The following is a 17340-nucleotide window of genomic DNA, read 5'->3' as shown; positions in this document are numbered from 1 at the left end:
CTCACCTCTGGGAACTCAGTGGAACACATCCCGTCCCTGCCCTTGGGGAGAGAGGTCATAAGCTGGTAACAGAGAAATAGCCACGGGCCTGGGCTCTGGAGGCGCTGGGAAGCAGGCAGGGAGGTGCTCAGTGGGGTCCTCGGGAAAGACCTCTCCCAGGAGCTAACATTTGGCCTGAGACAGGAAGGAGCCAAGGTCAGGAGGAGGCAGCCTGTGCAGAGGCTGCAGGAAGCAGCGTCCGTGCCCTGCTCACATGTGAAATGAGCTGTAGAGGGACAGAAGGTGAGCTGCGGCGGGGCTCAGCTCTCCCGGCTTCGCAGTCCTGAGGCCATGGTCGGTCATGATCTGAGCTTTCACTCTGAGCACAAAGAAAGGCTCAGAAAGGGCTTATCCAGGTGAGCAACCTGGTCAGCGTTTTGCTTTTAAAAGGTGGATGCTGGATGAAGATGGGGAGGGGGTGCGGAGTGAGGAGGACTGACCTGTGCGGAGGAGGCTCCATCGGGCAAGACACGAGAGAGGCAGCTTGGTCTGGGCCCAGGGCCGTGGAGGTGGGAAGGATGGATGCATTCAAGATAGATTTTGGAGCAGAATCTAGAGGACTTGCTGATGGGATGAGACTAGAAGTCAGGAAAGGGGAGACCCTCAGGCCACTTCCAGGTCTCTCGACCCAGTGGCCTTCTGGGAGTTGGGAAAAGGTCCCCCCCTTTCTCCGGGTGGATGCAACACTGTGAATGCCTGAGCAAGCACCCAGCGAGTGTACCCCGCAAGACCCTCACTCAGAGGCCCCAAGGAGGGACCCCCAGGTTTCTGCTTCAGCAACTTTGGACTTGCAAAGTTTGTAGTGCCTGTGGGAATCCAAGGAGAACCATCTGGGGGCCATTTCGACAGAGATTCTACCCCTGCCTCCATCTGTGTGTGAGGCTTCTCCCCTCCCTGCCCGGGCATCAGCCCTTTCACAGCGCTCGCTGCAGTGTAGGAGAAGAAACACAGTTTTAAAACCCTGGAAGCTAATGGTTAGCACTCAAACCAATGCAAGTTCTAGAACACCCGCCGCCAAAATGAAAGTGAATAATGACCGAACGCGAGCCACGACTGCTCCTGCTGAGCATTTGCCAAGCGTATAAACAGCACGCTCACAAATGCAGAGCGGGGACCTGGGAGTTGGGCACCAACTCATCAGCTCCCAACTCTAACACATGGAAGGACAAATTAGCAAAATCATAATGGGAAACATAGTTAACGAATTCTTCATTCTCTGGAGTTAACCTGAGACTGGAATTAAAAAAGCTTATCGCCACAAGAACAGAGAATACTCATTCTCGTGTCTTTCGAATGAAATCACTTCACCGCCAGTGTCAACATGAAGCTTAATTGACCCCCCGATACTTATAGGGAAAAGACAAAACAACTGAGCGTGTAAACTTAAGAGATGAACACAACCAGCCAGTTCTGTCCCCTCAGTCTCTCTCCCAGGGGCTGGTCCCTTTCTTTCTTACAGCGGAGTTTTTGGTTAAAAACCCCGTCTCATCTCCCGACCAGCTGCTGGCAGGGTTGATGCTCCATTCTTTATTTTTTTTTTTTGAACTGTGTATAGTATGACTTTTGTCTATTTTATGGCTGCACGTCACAGCCTGTGGGATCTTAGTTCCCTGACCAGGGATCGAACCCATGCCCGCCACAGTGGAAGTGCGGAGTCCTAGCCACGGGACCGCCAGGGAATTCTCCATGCTTCACTCTTTAATCCCCCTACATTCCTATAGCTAGTATTTGGTCTGGGATGTAGTAGGTGCTCATTAAGCATCTGTTGTACGAGTAAAGGAGCATCTTGACCAAAATGCCAGTATACACCCCAGCCCTGGGCCTCCCTGGGGCCCTGTCCAGGCAGAGGATGAACCAAAAAGGGAGCTGCGGTCGGGAGATGGAAGGTTTGGTTCCAGCCTCAGACTCCACCACTCACAAGCACGAGTGAGTCATGTCCTTCGTTTTGGTTTTCCCGTCTCTAAAATGGGAGAAATAGATGTTCTCTCACTTTTTAAGGCTTTGTGCATGAAGCAATGGGAAAGAAGCCTTTGGAAAGGTGTTCTTCAAGTGTGGGGTAACACCCGCCCCCCCGCCTTGGAGGGGAGTTCTGTGATTGAGAAGGCAAGATGGTGCAGGGGTGTGAACCGCAACTGACTCTGAGAAAGCTGGGGAGGTCAGCAGAGTGGATCTGGAGGTATCATTAATGACTGCAAAGTCACAGAGGAAAATGTCACCAAGGCCGTGCTCTCTGCCTACAGGAGATGGAGATCAGGGCACACACTGTAGAGCCAGCAGAAAATGTAAAATGTGAACGGCCTGTTAGAAGGAGATAGGGAATGATGGGGCCTGTAGCCAAGTGGAGATGACCTTTGCGCTCTGCCCAAGGCAATTGCACTGAAAGCTTTCAGACACATGCGCCATCAAACACAACATCTATGGCCTGCGGGATGAGGTTTTGAGACCCTGCAGACTGTTGTCATAAGTGTGTTTTACTCGGATACTTTGACCTCTGGGTCCTCGGTGGCACTGGAGGGACTGCCAGCCCAGTGCTAGCTGATTCTTAGAGATAGAAAACAACTGACAGATCCAGAGCTCACATCCCCAGGTCCCTTCTTTATGGGGCTCTCACACTCTGGGTCACCTGCCCTAATGACTCAGGCCCAGGTACCAGTTAGGGACAGTCCCTAAGCCCCAAAGCCCACGGAAATGATACAAACTAGCCAAACCTCCCCTTTGCCCTGCCTTTTCCAAGGAAACCACAAGAAAGGCTTTTGCCTACATTTCTCTCACTCTCTCCACCTTCTGACGGACCTGGTGATCCCTCACGTGGCCCTGCGTGGTGTGACCTGCTCCTTTCTCTTAGAAACTATCCTTTCAATGATGGTCGTCTCCTGATCTGCTGGGCTCACCATACCTGAATAATAATACCACCTACATTTTAGAACACCTGTGAACGGAAGCATGAATCGTCACGGCTGCTATACTACCCCCATTGAATCTTGGCCCCTAACACAATCCCTAGCACGTTGCAGACACAATTTAAATATTAATCAATAAATGGACGGATGGACAGACACAGGGTGAAAGTGAAAAGCTGGGTAGAAGCATCGGTCTGGCTACACAGAGTCCCTATACTTCTGTCTCACTTCTGCAATGGCTTTAGGAAGCTGAATTCTGTACCTGCCTCAGTTCCACGACTGGCAGGGATGCAGGCGGCCCGGCCAGAGCAAGCTGGCCAGAGGCTTTCTTCTGGCAGACAGTCTTCCAGCTAACTCTGGCTGTTTCCTTTACGTGCTGATGAAGAGCTCACCACCTCAAAGGGCCTCTGAACCCAGGGGTAAAAGGGTAAAAGCCAGAAAGAGGGTTCCCAGCCCACCTGCAGTCTCTGGGACCCGGCCAGCACAGGCTCTCAAAAGAGAGTACCAAGCAGCTCGTTCAGTTCCCTGGCCCCTTGAAATTATCCTGCATCTGCGACAGGATATTTGGGGCTGTGGGGCTGCATCCCTGCCCTTTTCTGGCTAGTAAACTGCAAGTTGAGCTAGAGAACCCATGTTGTTTTTATTCCTTACTCTTTCGAGAGCATCAATCTGCTCTGCTGGCAGATGGACTGAATTTCCCAGACGACAGGGCCCTTGGGTGTCATTCTCAGCGTTACCATCTCATCCCAGGCGGAGAGAAGGCATGTCGGGGATGACCTGGAGGAGGCAGAAAACCCCCTGTCGGGGGGATCAAGCATTTGCTGTTTCTGATGAATGCTCAGTTGGGTGGTTTGGTTGGCAGCAGTGAATGGCTCCCTAAGACCATCCCTTCCCCAGGCCCAAGATGGAAGGACAGGGGCCATTCGACCACAGTGAATGGACCATGAGAATCCGGGGAACTGCCCAAGTGGCCGCCCTAGGAGAGGGTGGTCAGTAGGGTGACTCTGCAAACTGGTTTCACCGAGAACAGAACCAGCTGATGCCTATTATCCCAGCGTAATGATTAAGCTCACTCCCCTTCTCTCTCAAGTGTCCCGGTTTGATTGATAAATCATACAGTCATACTCAACAGCAGGGCATTTTGCAAATGGGAACGTCTGACTTGGAAGGCTCTCAAGTAAGAGTCTGGTTGCTTTGTTTGTACAAACAGGAGTTTAAGGTTCGGCAAACATGCTGGAGAAGGTCTGGCAGCAGCAGATGGCAGGAACAGTGACCAGAAGGGAGCTGTGCCTGGCCTTGGGCTCTGCTGGGGGTACCTGGGCCCGGCAGGATTTCACTCACAGACGCTTCACCCAAGAGGGGACTTCCAAAGACAGCATTTCCTTCCTCTGGTTGAAGTCTCAAGCCCAGAGTTAACAAGTCTAGCAAGGGGGAGGCACCAAGAAGAAACGGTTTCACCAAATGGGCTGCAAGAGAAGGGAACATCCCCCCAACTCCATCATTAGCACGGGCTGGTGCCACCATCCCATTCAGCACCACCTTGCATCACCGTGGGGACCCTGAACAATCTCCCATTTGTCTTTCTTCCTGGTTGAGATCTTGTTTCTGTCAAAATGAACTATTTATCTTTGTTGCATGAAAGGTCACGGATTATGGGCAAAACCAGGACAAACCCACGCGCAAGAAATAAGAGCCCTCTGATGATACCCACACGCAGCTCCCCAGATCTTTAGAGGCTGTGATGAATTTTCTTTTCCCAGCACTGAACTTACTCTCTAGACGTATCTAACCCAAGAGGCACCTGACAGACAAACCCCCAGTGACCTGAGTTTGTCAGATCAATTCATTCTTGAGCCGATTCACCAAGTGAATCTGTGGACACATGTGACCCACCCACAGAGGCAGGGCAAAGACTTCAAAGGTAAGAGGTGGCTGTAAGTTCACCTGGTGGCCTCACATGAAGTTTAATCAAGCTGTAAAATACTCAAACTGTCCAGTGTTTTAAGGACTGTTCCCCCTTTGTGTGTGTGTGAGAACTAAAACTTCAAAGCTATTTGTCTTTTTAGGTAAGATTAGCCATCATGCAAAACTTACTGGTCAAGCAGGTAATAAAATACACATATCCCACGGAAGGGTTTTGCACATTTCAGTCCTTGCAGATAACAAAGAGGTTATAAACCCTGCATGGTCCTGAGAGTGAGTTCCTTCACTTCTGAAAGCTGCCAGTCCTGCCAGTGTATGGAGGGCTCATGTATTATAAATTCTCGAAGCTCTTTTAGCTGCAGTCTGGGCAGCGGGTGGATCTTCGTCCTCTTCCTCAGTTCGCTTGTGTTTTAAGAACAAGTCAGACTTTAAGAAGCGGCTGTAGCTGTCATACTTCATAAGGTTGAAGATCTAAGGGGAAAAGGAAAAAAATCTGAAGGGTGAGGCTAATCAGGCTATGAACCATCCAATCAAATATTTATTAAATGCCTATCATGTGCTGAGGAAAAGACATGCCAAACACACAAAGAAAGTTAAAGTAAGTCGTGTGCTAGACAAGCTGCATTTCCTGGATGTTTTGGATGTTTTCATTATGAAATTATCTCAACGAAATATAAGAGCTTAGAGAGTCACACGAAACTAACCTATCTGTATCTTCCACGGAAGTATAGGTTCGCACAGCACTGATTTATACCCTGGTATCAAGAGGTCCTTTAAGAATTTCCACTTTACTGGGGTAGATAATACAGGGATGTATTGCTCCAGGAACTTGAGATAGCAGAAGAGAAACCATTTCTGTAGAGATGACAGTGTAAAGGCCACTGTCACTGACATATCAGACGATGTCAATACTGTTAAGAGCGCCGGAAGTCTGGCATCCAAGATCTCAAACAAACCTATTATTATGCCCAGAAACAAAAGGAGGCTTATTCAGTGCAGGTCAGGGAAGTGAGACAGTAGTCCTGGGGAGGAGAGGCTTCGGGAACAGGCCTTAATGAAAGAAAATAGCCGTCAGCTGCGGAATGCAAACACCTGCTTGCTCACACAGTTCCAGGAGTGCATCTCTGGGAAAGAAATCATTCCGAGGTACGCTCATCAGGTGCAAGGGGAGAAACGCTGACAGATTGGAGGGCTGCCGCCTGCCTCACCCCAAGTCCTCAGAGAGTTGCCCCCTCTCTTCTCAGCCACGGTCTCTCGTCCCACCCCATCCTTTGCCACCACCCTCCTCCCTTGCCCTGCAAAGGGGTGGGAAGGGGAGAAGCAAAAGGGAAGCACTTTCTGGTGGTCGAGGGATAGAGTCTCTTTCGAGAACTCTCTCTCCGTCTCTCTCAGACCTTTCAACCGAACTTTCAGGGCATTCTGCAGACCGAAAACCCGCCCTGCGCACCCTGGTGCCTTCACTTATTGCACTGCCAATGGGCTCAACAAGTGGCAAGTTCTAGGGGTGTCCAGAATGTTGTTCACTGCCAGGCAGGGTTATCGAGTGGGTGGTAAAACGTCTTTTAAATCTGTCCTCTCTCAATAGGCACACAAACTACTTTGTAAATGAAATGTCTGATGGTGTCCAGGGACTCAGAACATCTACCTGGGGGCTGGGAGAACTGGACCTCGGCCTTGACACCTTCATTTTCCCAAGATGGCTTCAACCATGGGAGAACCGCTTAAACCATTTTGCTTTCAGCAGAGTTTGGGTTTTCTTTAAGCTCTTAAACTACTGCCTGCCTTTCCCTGGGTGTCCTTCCAGTCTTATCTCACTGCCCAGAAAGACCACACCTCTGTGAGCTCCCACCGTGTGCCTCTCTCCATGGCACCCATCTATTTTGTAGCCATCTTGTAATCCTAGACTGATTTGTTAAGGTTTGGAGAAATTATTCATTAAAAAAAACCCTCCCAGAAAATACACGAATCATAGCCAGGGGCGAGGCGGGGGATGGGGAATGCCATTATCATTTCGTGCAGGTGTTGCCATCCCGCACCACCTGCATTATTCACCCCTTCCAGGCACAAGAGCCCCCAAAGGGAACTTTGAGATGCCCACCAAGCTCACAGTTTGGAACGATGTTCGAAAAGTGACTAATGAAGCCGGCTTCGCAAGTGCCCCCCCCGGCCCCCAGCCCCGCACCCCATCCCGACCAGGTCCGCAGTGGATGGGACCCAGCTCTGCCAGCAGGATGCGGTTCGACCCAAGTGTCTCGTCTGAGTCTCCACGTGTGGGAGTGGAACATCCTGTTTGCCTGCCGTGGCTCTTCAAAGAAGAGAAGCAAAAAGGCTGGGGCTGGAGGCACCTGGGCCAGGCCGGAGACAGTGGGGGAGGGAGGAGGGGAGGTGGCTCCAGCCGAGCGGCTGGCAGGACTCAGCCTCCAGGAGATGCCAGGACACCGCAGGCTCGGCTGCCCCTTTGGCACTCCTGGCGTCAGCAAGCGTGAGGGGAGGGGGCTGCGAGGTATTTAACAAGAGCAGAAGGGCCGCTCCCTGCCGTGGGCGGGTGTGAGATGGCCCTGAAGGCCTTCAGGCTGGGGCTGCCCTCTCCACGAGCCCTCACCTGCTTCCGGGTGCAGCTCCTTGTGCTGCCGAGTCAGGGGGTGGCAGCTGCAGCCATCAGACTGGGACAGGTTTGAAGAAGAAAAGGGATGCTGATTCCAAGAGTCTCATCTTCTGGGGCTGGGAGCTGCCTGGTGTCTCTGCACGGGGTCTTCACTGCCACCGGCAAAGGGTCTCCTGGGCACTGGCCTAGGAGCTCATGGCAATGGGCAGCTCCCATCCCAGGGCTCCTCATGGCTGGTGCTCAGTGAAGATGGCTTAGAGGAGAGAGAATGTCCTAAAAATCTCTTTCAAGAAAGTGGCCAGGACTTCCCTGGTGGCGCAGTGGTTAAGAATCCGCCTGCCAATGCAAGGGACATGGGTTCGAGCCCTGGTCCGGGAAGATCCCACATGCCGCGGAGCAACTAAGCCCGTGCGCCACAACTACTGAGCCTGCGAGCCACAACTACTGAGACCTTGTGCCACAACTACTGAATCCTGCGCACCTAGAGCCCATGCTCCGCAACAAGAGAAACCACCGCAATGAGAACCCCGTGCACCATAACAAAGAGTAGCCCCTGATCGCCGAAACTAGAGAAAGCCCACGCTGCAAAGAAGACCCAACACAGCCAAATAAAATAAAAATAAATAAAAGTTTAAAAGACAAAGTGATTGATAATTTTTTTTAAAAAAAAAGAAAGTGGCGGGTTTCCCTGGTGGCGCAGTGGTTGAGAATCCGCCTGCCGATGCAGGAGACACGGGTTCGTGCCCCGGTCCGGGAAGATCCCACATGCCGCGGAGCAACTAAGCCCGTGAGCCATGGCCAGTGGGCCTGGGCATCCGGAGCCTGTGCTCCGCAGTGGGAGAGGCCACAACAGTGAGAGGCCCACATACCGCAAAAAAAAAAAAAAAAGAAAGTGGCCAAAGACCAGGTACCCAGCTGCTGACCACAGCCTTCTTTATCACGGGGCAAATGGCCATGACGGAGCTCCAACAAACATGCACCCAGTGAATGACTAGACTCCACCCCCCGAGCAATGACAGAGGGCTGGCAAAACAATTCAGGGTGGTACCAGCCCCGCTAAGAGCACCTTCAAACCACACGCCAGGCAATGCATGGAGCATCCTCTCTAATCCTCACCAAACCCAAGGACCCCAATCACACAGGGGAAGGAGGGAGGACCTGGAGATTTGGTGTTTTGCCTCAGTGGCGGGTATATTGTCAGCTCGGCTGCCATGACAAGTACTAAGGACTGGGTGGCTTGAAAATCAAAAATTTCTTTCCTCAGAGTCCTGGAGGCTGGAAGTCCAAGATCAAGGTGACGGCAGCTTTGGTTTCTCCTGGCTTGTAGGTGACCATCTTCCCCACGGTCATCTGGTCTCTGCTCTGTGTGTGTCTATGTCCTAATCTCCACTCCTTATAAAGACACTGGTCAGGCTGGAGTAGGGCCCACCCCAAGGACCACCTCTTTAAAGACCCTCATCTCCCAACACAGTCACATTCTGAGGTATTGGGGCTTAGGAGTCTGACATATGAATTTGAGGGGAGACACAATTCAGCCCATAACAGTGAGTAAAAGAGGATGCAAGGGCTTCCCTGGTGGCGCAGTGGTTGAGAATCCGCCTGCCGATGCAGGAGACACGGGTTCGTGCCCCGGTCCGGGAATATCCCACGTGCCGCGGAGCAACTAAGCCCGTGAGCCATGGCCGCTGAGCCTGTGCGTACGGAGCCTGTGCTCCGCAACGGGAGAGGCCACAACAGTGAGAGGCCCGCATACCGCAAAAAAAAAAAAAAAAAAAAAAAAGAGGATGCAAAAAGGATGCAGGATGAAAACTCTGGCCATCCGGCTCTCGAGCCCACACTCCTAACCTCCAGGCTATCCTGCCACTCATATGGCGGAGCAAGAGGCAGTCATTAAAAGATTGCGGGCTTCCCTGGTGGCGCAGTGGTTGAGAATCCGCCTGCCGATGCACGGGACACGGGTTCGTGCCCCGGTCCGGGAAGATCCCACGTGCCGCGGAGCGGGTGGGCCCGTGAGCCACGGCCGCTGAGCCTGCGCGTCCGGAGCCTGTGCTCCGCTATGGGAGGGGCCACAACGGTGAGAGGCCCGCGTACCGCAAAAAAAAAAACCCCAAAACCAATAACCAAAACAACAAAAAAATGAAGATTGCATAGGAGTTTAACATGGAAAAATGTATATGTTAAGTGACTGAACACAGAATTTTTAAAATTCACGTAAACTAAAAACAATGATCCCAAATACGTTCTTTAACGAGTGCTTGTGTGTATAAGTGGGAAATAAACATCCCCAAAGGTCAGTATAGTAGGTTGAAATGGTGTGCCCCCCCACATTTAGGTCCACCTGGAACTTCAGAATGTGACTTTATTTGGGAATAGGGTTAGTTGAGGATCTCAAGATGATGTCATACTGAACTTAGGGTGGGCCTAAATCCAAGGAGTGTTGTCATAAGAAAAGGAGAGAACACACAGAGAGAGGAAGCCCATGTGAAGGCAGAGGCAGAGATTGTAGTGATGCAGCCACAAGCCAAGGAACACCAAGGACTGCCAGCGGCCACCAGCAGCTGGAGGAGGCCAGGAAAGAGTCTTTCCTCCAACCTTTAGAAGGAGCGCAGCCCTGCCAACACCTCAGTTTCAGGCTTCTGGCCTCCTGAGCTGTGAGAGAAAAAAATGTCTGTTGTTTTAAGCCACTCAGTTTTACAATAATCTATTACGACAGCCCTTGGAAATGAACACAGTCAAAATACTGATTTCACCTCACTTCTGCTTGAGCACAGAAAATGAGATGGCCCTAGGGGTTCCAGAAGGTTCCACAAAACCAGGACTCTCTGACGGGGAGGACTGGCCTCACCGGGGCTGTACTGTGATCATCCCCTGACCGTGCGCCTCTAGTTGTCCGCAGGGAAGCGAAAGAAGAAGGTGGAGACCCAGGTGGGCAGGGGGCGGCGCTGCAGGCAGCCGACCAACACCCCATGGGGAGACAGGCAGCCTGCTGAGCAGAAAACTCAAGCTGGCAGCTAAGTTGCATTCCCTAACTTTTTTTTTTTTTTTTTTTTTTTTTTGCCACCACAGCTGTGGCCCAGCAGGTTTCAGGTTTCGGCGGCCCCACATCTGGGGGCTGGACGCCAGGACTGTAAATTGCTTAGTGTTGTGACCTTGGGAGCCAACCCTCAGGCTGCTGGCGGTGGGACGCGAAGTGAAAACAGAGAAGGGGGTCTTCCTGCCAGGAGGTCCCCCCACTCAAAGTCGTTATACAAGACGCCCCGCCCTCCCCAGATCCCAGACTGCGCGACCGATTAGCGTTCCCCTTTCTGCAAAGGAAAATATCCACGTGGTGCTTCAATTTGACACTATTCCGAGTCGGCTGCTCCAGGAAAGGACTCCCTCACGGACACGTGTTCATCCGTATAGACAACGAACGAGAAGCTTAACCAGCCCTGAGGGCCCCAGCCTAATAAATCTTTTAACCCGTCTTAGGGGACAAGGCCTTTATTAAAGACCTAAACTAAACACGCATCCTACCTCCTCTTCAAAGCCCTCCACCGTGTTATTTCAACTGGGTACCAGGAGGAAAAAACATGAATCCTCTACTGCAACAGAAAATTTTATTAATGGGATTTCATATTTGCTTCAAGAGCCTGGTTTAGTCTTTACATGCAAAGGACTGAAAGAACACATAACTGTCCATGAATTGCAGAAAGCAACTGCACACCTAGACCTCAGACATGCTTTCACACCACACGGACAGACACAAAGTGTGAAGAAAATCAGCCTCCACCTCCAGCCCTCACGCAAGGATCAGCGGGGGGGGGGGGCGCAGAGGCTGCTGGGGCCAGGCACAGATGGGGACGTCCCCACCCCTGATGGAAGATCACGTCCCCCTCTGGGGATGGGGGTTGGGGTGCACTCCCCCAGGGGATGGGGGAGAAGGCCTGAGGGCAGCTGGCAGAGAGCAAGTAAGAAGATAAAGCTCAGGTCACCCCTTGTCCCAAAGCACCAGGGAAGGCCACACAGAAGGTTCTGTCACCTGGACAGTGCTCCTGCTTCCTGGACAGGCCCCCCCGCCGAGGTGGACGCCGTGCCAGGGTGAGAGCAGAAATCCAGAAAGAGGCCGAACACGGACAGAGACAGAGACCCCTGCCCGGGGAGCAATCCCTCACACACCCATGGGTTTGGTGCTGTCTCACTGCCGGGGGCTGCGGGGGCGGGGTGTGTGTAATTTGTCCACTTGTTCCTGGAGTCCTTAATACTCAAATCCAAAGCTGAAATGACATGCTTTCTACGTGGGGCGAAGGTGTTTTATTTTCGCCTTTGGCCATCAGGGAGAAAGTTCAATGCTCTCTGGCACCCGTCCCCCACCCCCTCTTCTCCCCCTAAACAGCATTTTAAAGTTGTAAAAAAAAATAAAATCAAATAAGAGTAGTTCAAACGCTGTCCTTCCCTCCCCACCCTCAGAAGCCAGAGGGCCATGGCAAACGCCTGCATCCAATGCTCCTTCCACTTGAATGAAAACCCACGGACCGCTCTTTCTGGCTTTGCCTGTTGGAACATGTCATTCTCTGGACTGGGCTTGACCGTTGAGAGCAAAAGGCAGCTGGCACCGAGACTGAGGTGCCCAGTAGGTCCGGCTCCAGTTCTCACGGCAGGCAGACTCGGAGAAGCGAGGGGGTAAGGGAGGGAGTGGCCTCCTAGACGACCCCGGTTGGCGTGGCAGCCCCTCCCCCCTACCCCCGGGTCCTCACCCCCTGGCCCAACCCTTCTCACTGAGGTCTACAAAGGAAGCGCTTCTCATTTCTTGGGTTCTGGGGAAATTCAAAGAAACGACACTGCTAAAAAGGGGCCTGGCACATGGTTCCTTTCACTGTCAAGGATGTGGCTGGGAGTGCTGACATCTCACTGAAGTCTTTTGATTTTTTTTTTAAACATCAGAGGTTGAGGACTTCCTTTTCAGTGGAGAAAACCGCCTCCACTCTGCCCTCCCCCAGACCAGGTTAGCACCAACCCCGAAGCCTGGGTGAGGGCATCCTGGCAACACGCAAAACCTGCAGTAAGTATAGGCACTGGGGTCCCTAAGATTTATGGAAGAAGAATGAGCACCCCTGCCCCCCTCCAACCTGCAGGCTTCTCTTTCATGGTCCGAGAGAGCAATGACTTTGACCCTTCCCTCTTCTCCAATCTCCTTGCTGTTCCAGGGAACCCATCATTCTACACTGTGGAATTCAAACCAGAGGCTTCAGAGCAAGAAAGGTGTGTAAATTGGCGCCCAGAAACTTGCAGGAGCAGAATGCTGTTTTAGATCTTTCATATGGCACAACCTCAAGTCACTGAGCAGATTTCAAAGTGTTCCGTTTTCAAACATTCGGGGAAGGGTCTGGAAGGATACACAACATAAGGCAGAAAGCGAGAGGGAAGAGGCGGGAACTGGGGGATGTTAGCTTTTCATTTCATCTCCTCCTGGATTATGTGAATTTACTTCTCTTCCTCTTAACAATGCATGTAGCAATTTAACAATTAAAAATAATTTTAAAAATTAACTTGTCCAGAATCCTGGGCAAGGCCGTAACAGGATGTGCTCGTGGCTAGTGCTGGCCTAGCAGGTCCCTGTGTTGGCCTTCCTCCCTGGAGTTCTAGCCATGTAGCTGAGCAGGACACATGTGTCCGGGCCACCAAGCTGACAGGGCCAGAACAGACCGGCATTGTCATTTCTTGTACCTGTTAGGCTGCTGTGACTAATTTGATCGCCTCATGTCATGGGTGACTCTCAGTGCCTTAGTGACTGATGAGAATATTCTAGAATCAGCCAGGGCTGGAGATACAGGAGAGCACAACTGATCAAGGTGGGAAAGGAGAAGAAGGCAAGAGTGTTGGTTGGTCTTTAATCGCCAAAGACCACGCCGCTGTACCAGCGCCCAGGAAAGGAAGATGGCGGCACAGACCAGGAGAACAGGAAGAACAAACACCACTGCTTCCCGTGGAGCCTGGGCCTCGGTGTGGCAGGAAGAGTCCGGCTGAACCGGAGTGCTGGGTTCATGCCCCGTTTCCCCTCTTCCAGCTCTGGGACCTCAGGCCAGTCCGGTCACCTTCCCCTCAAGGGAACTTTCTCCCGTAAAGTGAGGTGCCAGGTTCCACCTTCCCCAAGACTACTTGATAGTCAGATGAGATGCACACACAAAAGCACAGTGTAAACTGTGAAGAGGTTCCACCTTAATGTTTTCCCAGAATTCACTGAAGTGTAGAAAACTGACATAGACGTTATTTGGTGCTTTTTTAAAAGGTGGGGACCTAGCAAGGGTAAGGCACGTGGATTCAGCTACATTTCTGAAAGTTACGTTAAGCCAGGTTTCTCCACCTGGGCACCACTGACGTTTTGGCTCAGATACGTGTGTGTGTGTGTGTGTGTGTGTGTGTGTGTGTGTGAGATACGTGTGTGTAGGTGCCGGTGTGTGTGTGTGCGCCTGTGTGTGTGTCAGATACGTGTGTGTGTGCATGTGTGTGTGTGTCAGATACGTGTGTGTGCACGCACGTGCGCGCGTGTGTGTGAGTGTGTGTGTGTAGGGGGTCATGGCGGGGGCTCAGGGCTGTCCTGTGCATTGCAGGGTGTTTTGACAGCAACCTGGCCTCTGCCCATTAGGTGCCAGGAGCGCCCCCCCCACTCCGATCATGACAACAGAGAATGTCTGCAGACATTGCCCCATGTCCCACGAGGGGCAAAATCACCCCCAGTTAAGAACTACTGCATTAAGACGATTTAAAGGACATGCACAGTTAACACCTGTGGAGCGCAGGCTGCACGCCAGGCGCTGCACCAAGTCAGTGTTTCACAGACATGAGTGCATTTCATCCTCACAACTGCCTTATCATAACCTGCATTTCACAAAATGAGGCCACTGAGGCTCAGGGAGGGATGGCATCTTAGCCAAAGTTTCAAAGCTGCTAAATTCTAAAGTCAAAGAAAAGTCGGCTCTACGGAAACAAGGTTGTGGCCATCAGGGAGCAACTTTTTAAAATGGGGGCATTGGGGCTTCCCTGGTGGCGCAGTGGTTAAGAATCCGCCTGCCAGTGTAGGGAACACGGGTTCGAGCCCTGGTCCGGGAAGATCCTACATGCCGTGGAGCAACTAAGCCCATGAGCCCCAACTACTGAGCCTGCGCTCTAGAGCCCGTGAGCCACAACTGCTGAGACCGCGTGCCACAACTACTGAAGCCTGCGCACCTAGAGTCCGGGCTCCGCGACAAGAGAAGCCACCGCAATGAGAAGCCCGTGTACCGCAACGAAGGGTAGCCCCGGCTCACCTCAACCAGAGAAAGCCCACGTGCAGCGACGAAGACCCAACGCAGCCAAAAATAAATAAATAAATAAATTAGTTAATTACTAAAATGGGGCATTGAAGGCTTGTGGACTGCTTTGCTGCTTGGAGAGGCAGCCGTGTTTTGCCGGAAGCCCCACGTTACCGATGAGGCCACAGAAGCCACACCAGGAAACAGGACCCACCTGGGGTCAGATGGAGGCAGTCCTGGAACATGGGCTCCCACTCCCCCCTCTGGCCTAACTTAACATACAGTGACAATGACAGTAAATCTGAGCTCAGCGTCCAGGAAGTGATGGGCAGGGACGGGTAACGGAGGTGGCAAGGGGTTAGGTCATCAGGGTACAAACAATGAGCCATGGTCAGGAGACTGCGGGTTCGCAGCTGAGTTTCTAGTAACAGAGATGGCTCTGCACCGAGTCGTCTGCATTCTCTTGCCTGGCTGATGAGGGACGGGCACAGCCGGAGCCGGGGATCAGAGCCAAGGTGCCCGGCTTTCAAGAGAACCAAACCTTATGAGCCCAGCCGGCACATTCTATAAATAGTCACCGTTGAAATTAAACTGGTTGCCATGGCCTCAGGGCCTAACCCCGGTCAGTCCCTCCCAACTTCGCTTCTTCACCTCCCTCCCTCACTCCACTGCGGGCACAGACCCAGGGGGTTCCTGCCCCAGGGCCTTTGCAACTGCCATTGGCTCTCCCTGGAAGGTCCTGCCCCGAAGTCTTCTCACCCAGCTCTCCCTTGCCACTCAGATCTCAGGCATCTCTTCAAGGAGTCCTCCCTGACCACTAGACCCAAAATAGGCCCCTCTCGGTCACTCTTAACCCATCATCTGTTATATCTCCTTCTTAGCATTCATCTCTGTCTGTCCTCTTGGGTGGACAGGTGCTGATTTCCTCACTGCACACACAGTTCCTAGCACAGTCCCTGGTACATAGGAGGCCCTGCATCAATATTTATAGCATAAAGGAATGAAAGAAAAAACAAGTTCACACACCAGCAAACCAACCAGAACTGAACTAGACCTCCCAGGGGAGTTTTTAAGATAAAAAGCCACTGCAGTGAAGTGCAATTCATTGAAGAAATCAGCTCTTTGTAAGATCACCTCCTCCTTCCTGCTTCCCACAACTTAAAATTGTCCAACAGCAGCCTTTGACTGTAGGCTAAAGTTCCAGGGAGATGCTCTCAGTACTACCCTCACCTCTCCTGGCTCTACCTGCACGTTCCAGGCACACAACTGGGCCACGTTAGCAGAGCACGATTAAATCAGAGAACAGTCTCTCTAATTATGAATTTTCCAGGTAACAAAGTTTTAAGCCCCCAAACTTCTCTTAAGATATCATTTATGGGGACTTCCCTGGTGGTCCAGCTCTAAGACCCCACGCTCCCAATGCAGGGGGCCCGGGTTCGATCCCTGGTCAGGGAACTAGATCCCTCAGGCCGCAATTAAAGATCCCGCACGCTGCAGTGCAGATCCCACGGGCCTCAACTAAGACCTGGCGCAGCCAAATAAATAAATAAATAAACAAACAGATAAATAAATCATTCTTAAAAAAAGATATCCTTTACGATGCAATTCTTATTAAAACGCCTAACACATTCTTCAGTGAACACGCTGACCACAGTTTAAGTTTTGCTTTATAACCCGGGGTTATTAGGATCACTAACTGCATCAGCATCCTGTAGCACAGGGATGCCCCCAGTGCGGTGTGTGGGGCCGTGAGATTCCCCATGCTCGGCGGTCCCCAATCACTGTGCTGTGGTTTCGTGTTTAGTATCACTTTTCTGCTTCCTCCCTGGTTGTCAGCCATCACTTCTTGCTGCTCCTCACTCCACAGCCTCTACCGGCACTTCAAATGGGCTGCGAGCTGAAAAACCAGAACCCGTTAGAACTGTGTGTAAACCAAGAGTCAACGGGACCTGAATGAAGACCCGGGAAGCTCTCCTTTCAATGAGATTCGTGGATGTCAGGTCATCTCATCTGATGCTCAGGGAAGCTCTTCCCATCCTCCTAGGCTCCAGCTGTGCCCCCAAAGTCCACGCTGCCCTCTCATCAGCCCCCGGGGCTCGGGGCACTGCCTGCCGCGGGAAGGGGCTGAGGACCCTGGAGTTTTCCTGGCGAGCCGGTGCTGAAAGCAGCCTGCTCGGACAGCTCGGAGATAAAGCCAAGCGGTGCTCAACGAAGCCAAAGCCGCTGAGGTGGTTTTTAAGTTACGTGAAATCTTGTGGTTCCAAACACGCTCCCCTCGGCTTCACTCTCCTTCACTTAGGAAAGCAGGGCTCTTGTGAGGGCCTTCTGGGAGCAGAGGCCCATGGGCTCCACCGAGCACACATTTTGACCGTTGCCAGCAAGGGCCCCGAGAGGCAGAGGTTTCTGAAGTGAAACAGAACCCAGAGGCCTTCGCAGGGACTCACCGTGGACTCGGCTCAGATTCCAAATACCTTCTCTCCACCCAATTATGCCTGAGGAAGATGGTTAGTACCTCTGTCTCCCCCTCAAATAAATGACTTTTAACAACAGGGTATAAAAGTATTCTCTTTACAGTAAGTAGTCCGAACTGCATTCTGCCACA

At 52.0% G+C, this 17340-nt stretch overlaps 2 protein-coding genes across 3 annotated transcripts in view; one reads left to right on the top strand and one right to left on the bottom strand.

Moving 5' to 3' along the window:
* GRK5 (G protein-coupled receptor kinase 5) overlaps nucleotides 1-17340 on the top strand; it is a 293743-nt gene that overhangs the window by 264433 nt on the left and 11970 nt on the right. The window lies entirely within an intron of this gene.
* The window catches only part of RGS10 (regulator of G protein signaling 10), a 42316-nt gene continuing 26276 nt past the window's right edge, over nucleotides 1301-17340 (bottom strand). For both annotated transcript variants that reach the window (XM_059052493.2, XM_067024556.1), the window contains one exon: nucleotides 1301-5333. In XM_059052493.2, coding sequence (XP_058908476.1) covers nucleotides 5187-5333 — 147 coding nt within the window. In that variant the 3' untranslated portion in view covers nucleotides 1301-5186. The remainder of the gene's footprint in view (nucleotides 5334-17340) is intronic.

This window comes from Kogia breviceps, chromosome 2 (assembly GCF_026419965.1).
Source record: "Kogia breviceps isolate mKogBre1 chromosome 2, mKogBre1 haplotype 1, whole genome shotgun sequence".
Classification (NCBI taxonomy): domain Eukaryota; kingdom Metazoa; phylum Chordata; class Mammalia; order Artiodactyla; family Physeteridae; genus Kogia; species Kogia breviceps.
The sequence above is the reverse complement of the archived record's forward strand: the minus strand, read 5'-3'. Positions and strand labels throughout refer to the sequence as shown.